Raw genomic sequence first — 12,908 nt, 5'->3', positions numbered from 1 at the left:
TTTGCCTTCTTTTAAGTTATTTTCCACTTCTCTTTTTTAAAGTTTACTTTTGTTTTTCTTATTATAAAAGTAATCCATGATCATTCTAGAAACATTCAAAGATATAGGAAGTAAATAAAAATTACCTTCAGTTGTGCTACCCAGAGTTAACTGCTATAGTGTAATTTGGTGTATATGCTTTCAAAAGCATGTGTATAATTTTAAAAGTATTTAGTTATTGATTGATTGATTGATTGATTGTAGAAAGATGGTCTTTAAGATCAGTACTACTAAAAGTTAAGTGCCAATGTGTAAACTGTTTGTTACCAGGTTGTGCCCGAATATTTCTAAGCACAGCTCAGTATTGCTTTTTCCTCTAGCAAGAGTTCCTTTGAGGAAGAAAGTCGTGTATTGATCTACATTCTGGTACAAGCTCTTTAAGTTGTCACTCTTCATAGCAATGGTACTAATCATACCATTTTGTCAAACTTGATTTTGTCAATTAATTGCTTATGGTGAAAATCTTCTCATATTAATATTTACTTAAAGGATGATTTTACTTTTTTTCTTGAAATGATTTCAAACTTTCAGAAAAGTTACAAAGATAGTACAAAATAATTTCCATATGCCTTTTCCTAAATTCACCACTTTCCAACATTTTGCAACATTTGTCATAATGCCATAGTTCTCTCCCTCTCCCTGTACATGCAGATGTATTATTTTTAAACCACCTCACCATTTGCATACATCATGCCTCTTTACTCCTTAATACTGCAGTGTGTCTTCCCTAATAACTAAGATATTCTCTTAAATAACCATAGTTCAGGTTTCAATTTAAGATTTTAATTTGATACAATGCTTTCATCTTATCTATAGCTCATATTTCACTTTCATCAATTGTCCAAATAATGTCTCTTACTGCAACTCTTGGTTTTCTGGTAAGGATCCAATCCAGGACCATGTCTGAATTTGGTTGTCAGTCTCTCCAGTCACTTTTAACAGAGAATAGTTTTTCAGTGTTTGCCTCACATTTGATTGATATTTCTGAAGAATACAGGCTAGTAATTTTATAGAATGTTCCTGAGTTTTAGTTTGTTTGTTTTCCCTGTGATTAGAATGAGTTTATCCATTTGTGGCTGGACTACAACATAAACAGTATGTCTTCAGGATATTACATCCAGAGGTACATGAAGTCTGTTGTTGACCTTTTAGCAGGGATATTAATTTTAATCATTAGGTTAAGATATTTTTCTCTTCTGTATAGTTACTGTTGTTCTTTTTGTAATTCACATGTAATTTTCAGGGTGACTAAGTAAATATAAAAGATGATTTTTTAAGTAAAGTTTTATTAAGGAACATAAAAATGTAATGCTTTCTGGGAATTTGTATGTTAATGAAAAGAAGTATGTTCATGTTTTGTTTCTTTTATTTTTTAATATTTGAGAGTTTGTACTATGGAGTATCACTCATTTAGGGGCAGATTAACACCTTCTGTAGCCCTTTTCTTCTATAAGCAGGAAGAAAAATATCAAGAACCAAACAATAAAGATTTCTGGGTATTTCTTTGCAACTAAAAGATTAAGAAGATACATTAATTTTTCTTTTGCAAATAATCTTGGTAGTTTGTCTAAACTGCCTTAAAATAATTATGAAATCAGTTTTCATTTAATCAGAGAGATATTTTCATTTGAGGAATTCAGTTTGAATTTATCATATTTATTCTACTTTTATAATTTAAAGGAAATGAAGACTCTCAAACATTTTAGTATGCAGAAGAACCTACAAGTTACTGTTTTATCATCCTTCTGTGATAGGAAACTATCATTGATCCTCTAGATTTTGCAAAGAAACCTTACAATTGTGTTTAATACCTTTATGGTGATTTTAACTAAAACAATATTACCAAAGCAACAAATAAAAAATTATGGTCACTGGTCAGAATTAGACTATTTTCCTGAATTTAGAAGTTTAAGATTTATTTCCCCATAGCATGGCTACAATTTCTGGATGATTGTAAATCTGTGTCTTACAAGATATATTTGCACAAAACTGTTACAATAATGCTGAACAGAAGAGTAAGAGCCACTTCTTTCAGCATGTTCACAGTTCGCTGCTATCACAATTGTCTTTAAGTACAGAATACTTTAGGGAGAGAGTGGACACATTTTCCTTCTTATGTTGCTGAGATTTTTTTAAACCAATAATTAGGAAGGCTTGCTGCATCAAAGCTGGGCATTGAAATTCCCTTTGTTGGTCCTGAGAAGATAAAAGTAGCCTTGAGAAGATTAAACTTAAAATATATAGAGGAAGAGGTCAGAAGAGAAGTATTAAATGAGACATGAGGCATGTAATATTTTCTTCTATATTATGTTGATTATTTCTTGTTGGGTGATTTAAATCCTTTGTCACTTACTCTTTTCATATATTTCTCAATGGTTAGATGTGTTTCTGAATTACTGGTAAAGTATGTTTTAATTATCTCTTTGAATACTTGTAAAATCACATTTGGTAGTTTTGGTAACAGTGCAAGTTCGTGTGATGTAGTACAGGAGCATCTTAAAGCTTTCTTGCAAAGCAGGACCGTGTTCATATACTGGCTCTATACTTCATTATTTAAGCTCAGACTTAATTAATGTTTTAGAGCCTCTTTTTCCTCAGTTGTGAAATGGAGATGCTATTCACATTGTGAATTATTATAGGTGTTAAATAGCATCATGTATAATACAGCTAGGATGAGGAAGGCATGCAAAGATCATTCCTCTGTTCGGGCTTACAGAAACCTTACAATCTCCTTAATAAGTTCACTTGGAAAGATAGTGAATTTAAAATGTTTTACCTCATCGTGCCCAAAAGCCACAGATCAAGCAATGGATTTGAACTTGATTGTATTATTCCTGAGTATCAAGAAATTAACTTTGAAATCTGGTTTCTAAATGGCAGTTGGATTAATATTTATAATTATGGTATAGACGTGTATACCATGTATATGAGGGAGAGATACATGGTTACCTGCTACTTGATGTTACTCTTAACTGTAATTCTTTTCCTCATTTATAGGATGCAATACTATTCTGGGATATTTTACTAAGCATTGACAAAGGTACATTTGAATGATCAATAGAGTTATGGTTGGTGGAGTTTTAAAAAATGAATAATTTTAGTTACACCTCTAAAAATTATGATTAGGAATAATGTTATCATTTCATTGGAAAATATAGCATTATTATAGTTTTATTGAACTTTGTAGTATAGTTAGATTTTATTTCATTTCTATACTTTTAACTTCACTTTATTTATATATTAAATTTCATTTAGTAAAATAAATATAAACAAGCTTAATGTGTCAATTATATACTTGGACTCAATATATGGAAATTTTCTCAGGACTATGAAATATATTCTGCTTATGGCCTTTAAAAAATTTATTGTTACATTTATTTATGCTAATTGATGGGAAAACTGTTCATACTTAATTTAGTTTTATTCAGTAAACATTTGTTTAAATGTATATTTTTATGCTTGAGAATAACTGAAAGTACAGAGAAGACTAAGGCATAGTCTCTTTTTTATAAGGGGCCCATCGGCTAGTGATGTGAACAGATCGACATCAATCACATTGTTATTTAAAGAGTGCCATATATGGGAGGGAAGCTTTATCCTCATCCACAGGTTTAGACCTTCATATAGGTCTAGCCTCAGGAATACATAGCCTCAGAACAGCATGCCAAAGCTAAACACCTTTGTCATGATTAACAGCAAGAAAATGCGTAATAAGGCATTTTTCTAGGTAGCCTTTTCCTAATCCATATCATGAATTTTTCTATTCATAATTTGAAACATTATAGGGATAGTATCATGACATATTGAGTTCCCTAGTGAAGAAACTAAAGAGTCTTAAATAGAAGTGAAGAATCATGCATTGCTAAAACTAGGTCATTTTACAGTTCAGCAGCCAAGTTTGTGTAATTCATGGTAAATAGTGATGGTGTGGTTCCCAGCCTGCAAACCGTAAGTCAGTGATGCTATGGCATCCTGGTTCAGAAGGTTTAGGATGAGTGATATGGATCCTAATAACAGAGTAGAGTGATATTATGGCCAACTAATAGTAGATAAATTATAACAGATAAATTTTTTTTATTTATAGATAGACATAGGTAGGTAACAGTTGTCATTAAAATATTAAATTATGATCACATTAATATATGTTACATATCTGTTTTTTAGATTCAATTGTTGATAGATATGTATTCACTGCCATTGTATTTTTCATAGTTTTGATCATCTTTTTCTTAAATAAGTTTCTTTAACATTTCGTTATAATGGTTTGGTGGTGATGAACTCCTTTAGTTTTTTCTTGTCTGGGAAGCTCTTTATTTGCCCTTCAATTCTAAATGACTTTCTGGGTAGAGCAATCTTGGCTGTAGGTTCCTACTCTTCATGACTTTGAATATGTCTTGCCAATCCTTCTAGCCTGCAAAGTTTCTTTTGAGAAATCAGCTGATGGTCTTATGGGAACTCCCTGATAGGTAACTAACTGCTGTTCTCTTGCTGGTTTTAAGATTCTCTCTTTATCTTTAACCTTTGGCATGTTAATTAATGATATGTCTTGGAGTGGGCCTCCTTGCATCCATCTGGTTTCAGACTCTCTGTGCTTCTTGGACTTGCATGTCTATTTCCTTCACCAAATTAGGAAAGTTTTCTTTCATTAATCTCTCAAGTAGATTTCCAAATTCTTGCTCCTTTTCTTCTCCTTTTGGTATCCCTATGATGTGAATGTTGGAACCCTTGAAGTTGTCCCAGAGTCTGCTTACATTGTCCTCACTTTTTTTTTATTCTTCTTGTTCCTGTTCTTATTGGTTGTTTTTTTTCTTCCTTATTTTCCAAATCATTGATTTGATTCTTGGCTTCATCCCTTCTACTGTTGTTTCCCTGTAAATTGTCCTTTATTTCAATTAGTGTATCCTTCATTTCTGACTGGATCTTGTAGAGGTCCTCACTAAGTCCCTTGAGCATCCTTATAACCAGTGTTTTGAACTCTGCATCTGGTAGATTGCTTATCTCCATTTTGTTTAGCTTTTTCTGGAGATTTGATTTGTTCTTTCATTTGGGTCATGTTTTTTTGTCTCCTCATTTTGGGAGCCTCCCTGTGTTTGTTTCTATGTATTAGGTAGAGCTGCTATGAGTCCCTGTCTTTGTAGTATAGCCTAAAATAGTAGATGTCCTGTAGGGTCCAGTGGCACAGCCTCCCCTATCATCTAAGCTGGGTACTTGAGGTGCACCTTCTGTGTGTGCTGAGTATACCTTCCTCTTGCTGAGCCTTGATGGCTGTTCGTAGGTCCATTAGAGGGATTTAGCCAGGCCAGTCGGCTGCAAGGACTGGCTGTGACCACTTACCAGCAACCCCTGCCCTCCCTGGAACATTAGCTGTGCAGAGGCAGGGTGGTGCTGCTCTGATGTGGTCTACCCTAAGATCTTAGGGTAGATCTTAGGTGTTCTCATCACACACAAGAAATTTAAGTATATTATGGGATGAATATGTTGATTAGCTTGGTGATTATTTGATGTTGTATACATCAAATCATCATGCCATACAAGTATACACCAATAAAGTTGGGGGGATAAAAGATTGGATCATGTTTTTTTGTGTGGTTAAATTCCTGAATAATTCTTATTGAGAATCTGAAGATAAATTAGCTGACTAGCAATTCAGAGGTAGGTTCCACAGAAAGTTCTTAAAATTCTCTGTGATAAATATATTACTGCCACCTTCTTAGTAAATTAAACAGTTTTCCTTTAGTGTGTCTTTCTGAGAATTACTACCTTGAAGAGAGAATGTTAAATTTGGTTAATATAAATGTGACATGGCTCATATGGGATGATTCAGTTTTTAGATTACTTCAGTAACGTTAGCATTGCTTCGAATTTTAATTAAAGTTACATGGTAATTATCACATCATTTTGCCACTAGTTTTCACTGATTTTGCCCTATTGTTGAATAATTTAAAATGAACCTATGTTTAAGCTTAGCCAAGTGAGAACTATGTCCTGATTCTTCATATTAACGTCAGTTGGGTTACCTTTAAGTAGGTGTTGAATTTTCTAGGTACATTTTGCTTCTTCTTAGGGAAGTAATGATTCTTTGATTGTAACCAATTCATCATATTGATATCAACAACTCATGGAATGGATAGAAGTACTGCAAAAGTAGGCCTAGAAAGAGTTAGGTTGAGCTCTTTCAGAGACTTGGGAAGTAGGAACTTCAAGAATGTCTCTTTGCTGCCACATTTTGGTCAGGACTTCACTGCTAGAATGAATAAACTGTGTTTGTCTATGACTCTAAATGGACTGTAGTCAAGACTCAAAATTCAGGGTTGGGGCTTCCAACCTAACTTAACTCATTTGCTGTCCTCTAGCATCTGGAGTAGAAAAGAAAGGGCCTTTCCTGAGGAGCCTCCAGGAACTTTTCCTTTTCATCATGGCAGGGCAAGCCTCCACGTTCCTCACAAAGAGTAGAAAACAGATGTGGTGTGGACGAAAACGGTGCCTACTCAATGCACCGAAACCTCTTACCTCCTGTTTCAGAGACCAGGCAGGAAGGCTTCCCATAGAAAACAATAGCATTTGGATTTCTAAGTACCAAGGTCTAAAGGTGATGTCTCAGCTTCTCACTAGGCAAAAATTCTCCATGGACAAGTCAGTGTGTAAAAACTTTCATGAAACTTCACTTTCTGTTTTCCATTTTATGTGGTGTAAAAATTTTTACTTTCCAGCAAAAATATATTATAAATTGGAGGTTGTTCAATTACTCATCATTAACCAAGTTCTACCGACGTTGCATCCCACATGCACATTTGTCTCTCTCACACTCTGCTCTGAGTAGCTCCAATTAGCCAGTTACGAGATGGGAATTGAATTTCCCAGTAGCCTTCATTACAGGCTCTAGAAAGGGGAACATGTGAAAGAAAAATCTATTCAAAGAACCCAAAGTAGTGGTAGTTTACTATAGTACATTCTCTGGCCAGTGATTGCCATTTCTGCTTTATATAATTTTTCTGTTACTCTTAAATTTTTTCTAATCTTTACTCTTTTTATAAAGAACAAATGCTAAGGTATTTTTTAAGATTTTATTTTCAGAGGGGGAGGGAGAGAAAAAGAGAGTAAGAGAAACATTGATGTGTGGTTGCCTCTTGCATGCCCCCTACTGGGGACCTGGTCTGCAAACCAGGCATGTGCCCTGACTAGGAATCAAACTAGCAACCCTTTGGTTTGCAGGCCAGTACTCAGTCCACTGAGCCACACCAGCCAGGGCACAATGTTAAAGTATTTGATAGTCCTTTTAAACATTTTCATTTCTTTTCGAGTGAAATGAAATTGTTGGATGTACCTTAAAAGAATATCTTAATGAGATAATTCTCACTGACTTCTGCTTATTTAATTGGTAGTATTACCTTGTGAGAGAGAAGCTAGTGTTTTACATCAGATAATATTTATTTCTGGACATAGTGGGGCAAATATTTTTAAATGCACACAGATACTCGCACGTAACCTGTTAGAGACATATTAAGTGGGGTTATTCCATTAGAATCATGTTCTGCAGGCTGATTTTCTCACATGCAGGATTGTCTTGCTACCTCACCACTGGCTCTGCCACCCATAACAGGACCATTATTGTCTCTGAAAATAGTGGCAAGCACGTATTACTTCCTGCTTCTCAGCTGGTGGCTCAGAACCTTAGTACATTAACGTCAGGGACTACTGTTGGTGAATGCAGGTGGCCTCCGTGGTATTTTAAGGTCTATTAGAGGAAGAATAAGACCTTTGCAAACAGAATTGTGCTTTTAATTATCTCTAACTACCAGTTCAAATGTTGAATTAGTCTTGAGCCAGTGATCAGTTGGTTTGTAAAGGTGAAATTTTGACACAAAACTAATTAGTTCTTTTGTAAGTTCTTATTAATAAGTAACAGTTCTACAAACATGAAAGGAAACCATGGGTCATTATAATGGCTTTATTCTTTAACTGAAATATTTCCAGTGGAAATATATATTGTTCAATGCAGTTGTCATTGAGTTAATCATTTTCATGAAGATTTATTGGTAGTCACTTCTATCAAAAGCAATTGTGGGAATCTCATGAATTTTTTCTTTTATTTTTTTCTGCATTAGTTTTATTTTAAATTCAATTTAATGTTTTTGTTTACTGAGTTAAATTACTTTCACAGATTGTGAATTTTGAAGCTAGAAAATCATACGTACTGAATCTTTACTTCCCTTCATATTTTAATTGGCATTGATACTCTGTAACTTTAAAGATAATCATCATTGGTTTTTAGTTAAGATGTAAGATGCAGCTTGAAGACCCTTAGTCTTCTAGTAATATCACTGTGAAAAAATAGGAAGCCTGAATTTCTCAAGTGATTTGTTGCAGCCAGCAAAGAAAGAATGATAAACCACATACTGCAGGAAACAAAACAGTTATAGCCCCATCTAACCTTCCTGTAGTTTTGTTCACAGTCTGTTAACATACCATTTTTAAAAGATGAATTTTGGGGGCCTAAATTGATACCATTAGGTTCCTCTGCCATTGCAGAACAATGAAGACAAAAGCACTCACCATCTTAATGTTCACAGGACTGTGCTAAAGAATAATGATTTAAGATCAAGACAAGAGTTAACTGCCCACCTCACCAACCAGTGGCCTTCCCCAGGAGCTCTGGATGTCAATGCTGTTGCCTTGGATACGTTGCTTTACCGAAAACACAATAAACAGTGGTATGAGTAAGTGTGACACTTTTTTTCCGACTAATTACAGATCTAGTTGTGCCAAAACATGGCTCTCCACTTTGGTTTCTCAGTTATTATTCTTTCTGAATTCATTATTAGCTTAGAACAAAAGTGGGATTTAAGACTATTTCGTCTTGGCAAGGTTAGGTGAAGGTAATGAACTTGTTAATGTTTTGAAACCAAGGCAGCCTGGGGAAGTAAAATTATTTGAGAAATTATTACATAATATTGTACCAGTTACCTACGCCTGTTAACTGTCAGCCAGTCCTTCAGTTAAGCGTAGGAGATTCTATTTAATGAATCATCTATTTCTGAATTCTGGCTTCGGTGTTTGTATTTGCCTTAGGATTAATTTTCCTGCCAGTTAGAAAATACAAAATACCATCTCATGAACGACTAGAAAGATATATACTCGTTCTTGTGGGTCTGATAGAGTTTTGTTCATTTCCAGCAACTCTCATTTGGGGAGGCTACAGAAGATAGAATCACTGCGCCTGTGGCCACAGGTCCTGTCCCTTGGTCCCAGGGTTCAGGGCTATGTCACTTAGTTGCAGTTTCCCAAAGTAGAGAGAGTTGCAAAATCTTAGGCAGTCTTTCTTTAGCAGTCTTCATTTTGGAACTTGTAAATTGTTACATTCTTTGGCTTTTAGCAACTTTTTTTGATCATTTTTTTCAATACCTTTGTTTTCCTATCTTCAGCTAATTTTTGGATTATTTTCCCTGCTCTCCTTCCATCTCCTTCTGTTCTCTCTCTTCCCTTCCTTCTCTCCCTTTTTCCCTTTTCCTTCCTCCTCCTTTCCCCCTTCTTTCCTCTATTCTAGCAATTTTCAACCTTTTTCATCTCCCGGCACACATAAACTAATTACTAAAATTCTGTGGCACACCAAAAAGTACATTACATTTTTTCGCCAATCTGACAGAAAAATAGTATAATTTTGACTCATTCACACTGGACAGCTATTTTTGGGTTGGCTGTTGTCATTTTTTTATTTGACAACCTAGAGGAAAAGAGGTCAAGTTCTCTTGACTAAATAGTTAGGTATTACATTTTTTAAAAAAAAATTCTTGCAGCACACGGGTTGAAAATCACTGCTCTATTCTATACTCTCTCCCTCTCTTTTTCTTTCTCTGCTCCTCTTTCAGAGCCCTTGTTTTTTAAATTTCACGGTGATTCTCAGTGTGCCTTTCACTAGGTGATCAGTAGCCAGACATCTCCACAAGGAGACTTTTAGCACAGACACAATTTCCACCTGCTTTACTTAGTGATTTTTTTCATTTTCAAAAAGTAGAACTCAAAATAAGTTTGACCTTTGGTTGTTAAATTTTTTTCCGATCGAACACTAGAGACAAGCAGGAAAGAGTGAGCAGAATATTTTCAGAGTAAATCAGTAGAACTCTTTCCGGCATCTACTAAACCATGCTGCTTAGTATGAATCAAGGTGTCAGCTGAGTCTTTCATGGATTGAGACTAGTCTACAAAAAAAAGATGCTCTTTTACACCCTTAGGAAAGTTATAATAGAATATACCTTACTCTGCTGGTATATAATTTTATCTTTCAGTAGTATATATAATTAATGGAAGACCACAATGGAAAAATGAATACTCGTTTATTGAATATCAAATTTATGAATGAAAAAATGAATTTATACAGCAATACTTGGTACATTTATCTTGTCTATATATAATATATTAGATGTTCCTTTTTTAACCACAAAAATCTTATAACATTAAAGCCTGACAAGTTAAAAGACTAAAACCTATGTCTTTTTATTGCAGTATCCACATTGTCACTTTAGATAGTAGGAGGTAAATGCTTTAGCCAAAATACATGTACGTACCTCTGCATGCCTGCAGAGCAACCAATTGAGGAACACATGAGGGGTCGTAAGTGGATTATTTATTTGTAGTTTACCTTTGTATGTAGTATCGGTAACTGGTTTTTACAAAGTATTGTGGTGGCAACAGAAGTAATATCAGTCTCAGGAAAGAAAGCAGTGAAACTGCCTGTTCACCTGTTTAGCATGAATCCAGATTTTATAGCTACTCCATTAATTTTAAGAAGAAGAGAAACCTTTTCCTTCCCAGCATCATCCCTTAATCTGACCTGACCGCAAATGTCGGTATTGCTTTTAGATTGCTCTATTGCCAAACTGATATCCCTGAGCCAAAAGTATGCAGCCAGGGTATGGTTGTGAGACCACTGGACCTAGAGTTTAAGTCAGGACTTAAAACTAATCTCTGCTACTTAATTGCTGTGTAACACTAAGCAACACTTTTTCTTACCTTTTGTTTCTGCACATGGAACACCAGGAGTAAGGCCTATTTAAATAGAATTATAAGGGTCACATGGGGTAATAAATTGCCTCGCATTTAGTAGCTTCCCAGTACATCTTTGTTTATTTATACTCTATCTTTTTTTGTTTATACTCTCTTATAGCCTTGTATCTTTCATGTTTGAATGCTAAACCCTCACCCAACATCCCAAGCTCTAGTTGCTTAGAGAGTGTATAAAACCTTATGCAAAATTTAAATGATTGACAAATCTCCAATTGTTCTAAATAAATAATTCCAACTTTTTCATGTAAAAATGGAGACTTTGGATTTTTAGAACAGAGTAGTGCTCTCTAAATCATGTTTGCGACAAATCATAGGTTTTCATCAGGATCCAGTTTTTGCACTCCTCAAATTTATAAAACAAGCCAAAGCTCTTGAACTAACCTGATCATGATTCCTCTTAATTTGACCAATATCTTAAGTTTAACAAACATTTATTGAGAACTTACAAATTATGGAGAGGTGCCTAAGCAACTGTAATAAGGGACATTTGCTCTCTTGACAATTTGGCCATATAATGAATCATTATATTATATTATAATTCCTGCTAAAAATATGGGATGTGTAAATTATTTGTTTAAAAGCTCTGTAACTTCATTAGCCCAGTTAGCTTTGAGAAGAAAGACAACCTGATGTTTGATTTAATGAATTTTGTAGACTTGTCAACATTTCTTTTTTAAAATAACTTATTTTATTTTAAATTAAAGTTGACATACAATATTATATCTGTTTCAGGTATACAACATAGCCATTAACCATTTATATAATTTATGGAGTGATTCCCCCAATAAGTCCAGTACTCACCTAGAACCATATACAGTTATTATAATATTACTGGTTATATTCCCCATTCTGTAATTTAAATTCCCACAACAGTTTTTATAACTGGCAATTTGTACTTGTTTCACTTTTATTTACTTATTTTTAGAGAGAGGGGAAGGGATGAAGAGAGGGACAGAAACATCAGTGTGTGGTTGCCTCTTGCATACCCCCTACTGGGGACCCAGCCTACAACCCAGGCATGTGCCCTGACTGAGAATTGAACTGGCGACCCTTGAGTTTGCAGGCCAGCACTCAGTCCACTGAGCCACACCAGCCAGGGCGCAGTTTGTACTTCTTATTCCCTTCACCTTTCTCACCAAGTCTCCCAACCCGCCTGCTGTCTGTCAACCATCAATTTGTTCTCTTTATCTGTGAGTTTTGTTTGTTTTGCTTGTTCACTTATTTTATTTTTGTTTTGGATTCCACATATAATTGAAATCATATGATATTTGTCTTTCTCTGTCGACTTATTTCACTTAGTATAATACCTTCTAGGTCCCCCCATGCTGTCAGAAATGGAAATATTTCATTTTTTGTATGGCCAATGGAATATTGGCCATAAAATGGTATATACAGGGTGGGCAAAAGTAGGTTTACAGTTGTTCATATGGAAAATGATATAATAATAAATATTAATAGAAGAATAAACTTTTTGTTTGCATACTCACAACTGTAAGCCTGCTTTTGCACACCCCTGAATGTACTACATCTTTTTCCACTTGTCTGTTTCTTAAAATGAGCCATTGGCTAACTTGGCTATGTTGTCACCTACTCATGGAAAGACCCATGTCACAATAGATGTTATATTTATTTCCATTTACTATATATTTTATGAAACTGTAAAAATATCATTTCCAATTTATTTCTTGATTATTTAGACCTGGTAAGATTAGTTATGCTGGATTTTATATCTTTTATTTCAAACACAGGAATATCATGGTAAAAAATTTGGAAGCATTTTAGGCTTACCGTCAAAACCCAACAATAAA

General features: G+C 34.6%; 1 protein-coding gene across 8 annotated transcripts in view; it reads left to right on the top strand.

The window, feature by feature from the left end:
* The window catches only part of RUNDC3B (RUN domain containing 3B), a 122,937-nt gene that overhangs the window by 96,642 nt on the left and 13,387 nt on the right, over positions 1-12,908 (top strand). For 5 of the 8 annotated variants that reach the window (XM_053927008.2, XM_053927010.2, XM_053927006.2 and 2 more), the window contains one exon: positions 8,610-8,756. The exons of the other annotated variants lie outside the window; for them this stretch is intronic. In XM_053927008.2, the coding sequence (XP_053782983.1) occupies positions 8,610-8,756 (147 nt within the window). The remainder of the gene's footprint in view (positions 1-8,609; positions 8,757-12,908) is intronic. 8 annotated transcript variants of the gene reach the window in all.

The sequence above is a fragment of the Desmodus rotundus genome, chromosome 6 (assembly GCF_022682495.2).
Source record: "Desmodus rotundus isolate HL8 chromosome 6, HLdesRot8A.1, whole genome shotgun sequence".
NCBI lineage: Eukaryota > Metazoa > Chordata > Mammalia > Chiroptera > Phyllostomidae > Desmodus > Desmodus rotundus.
Note: the sequence above shows the minus strand (reverse complement) of the source record. Positions and strands in the feature narration are given on the sequence as shown.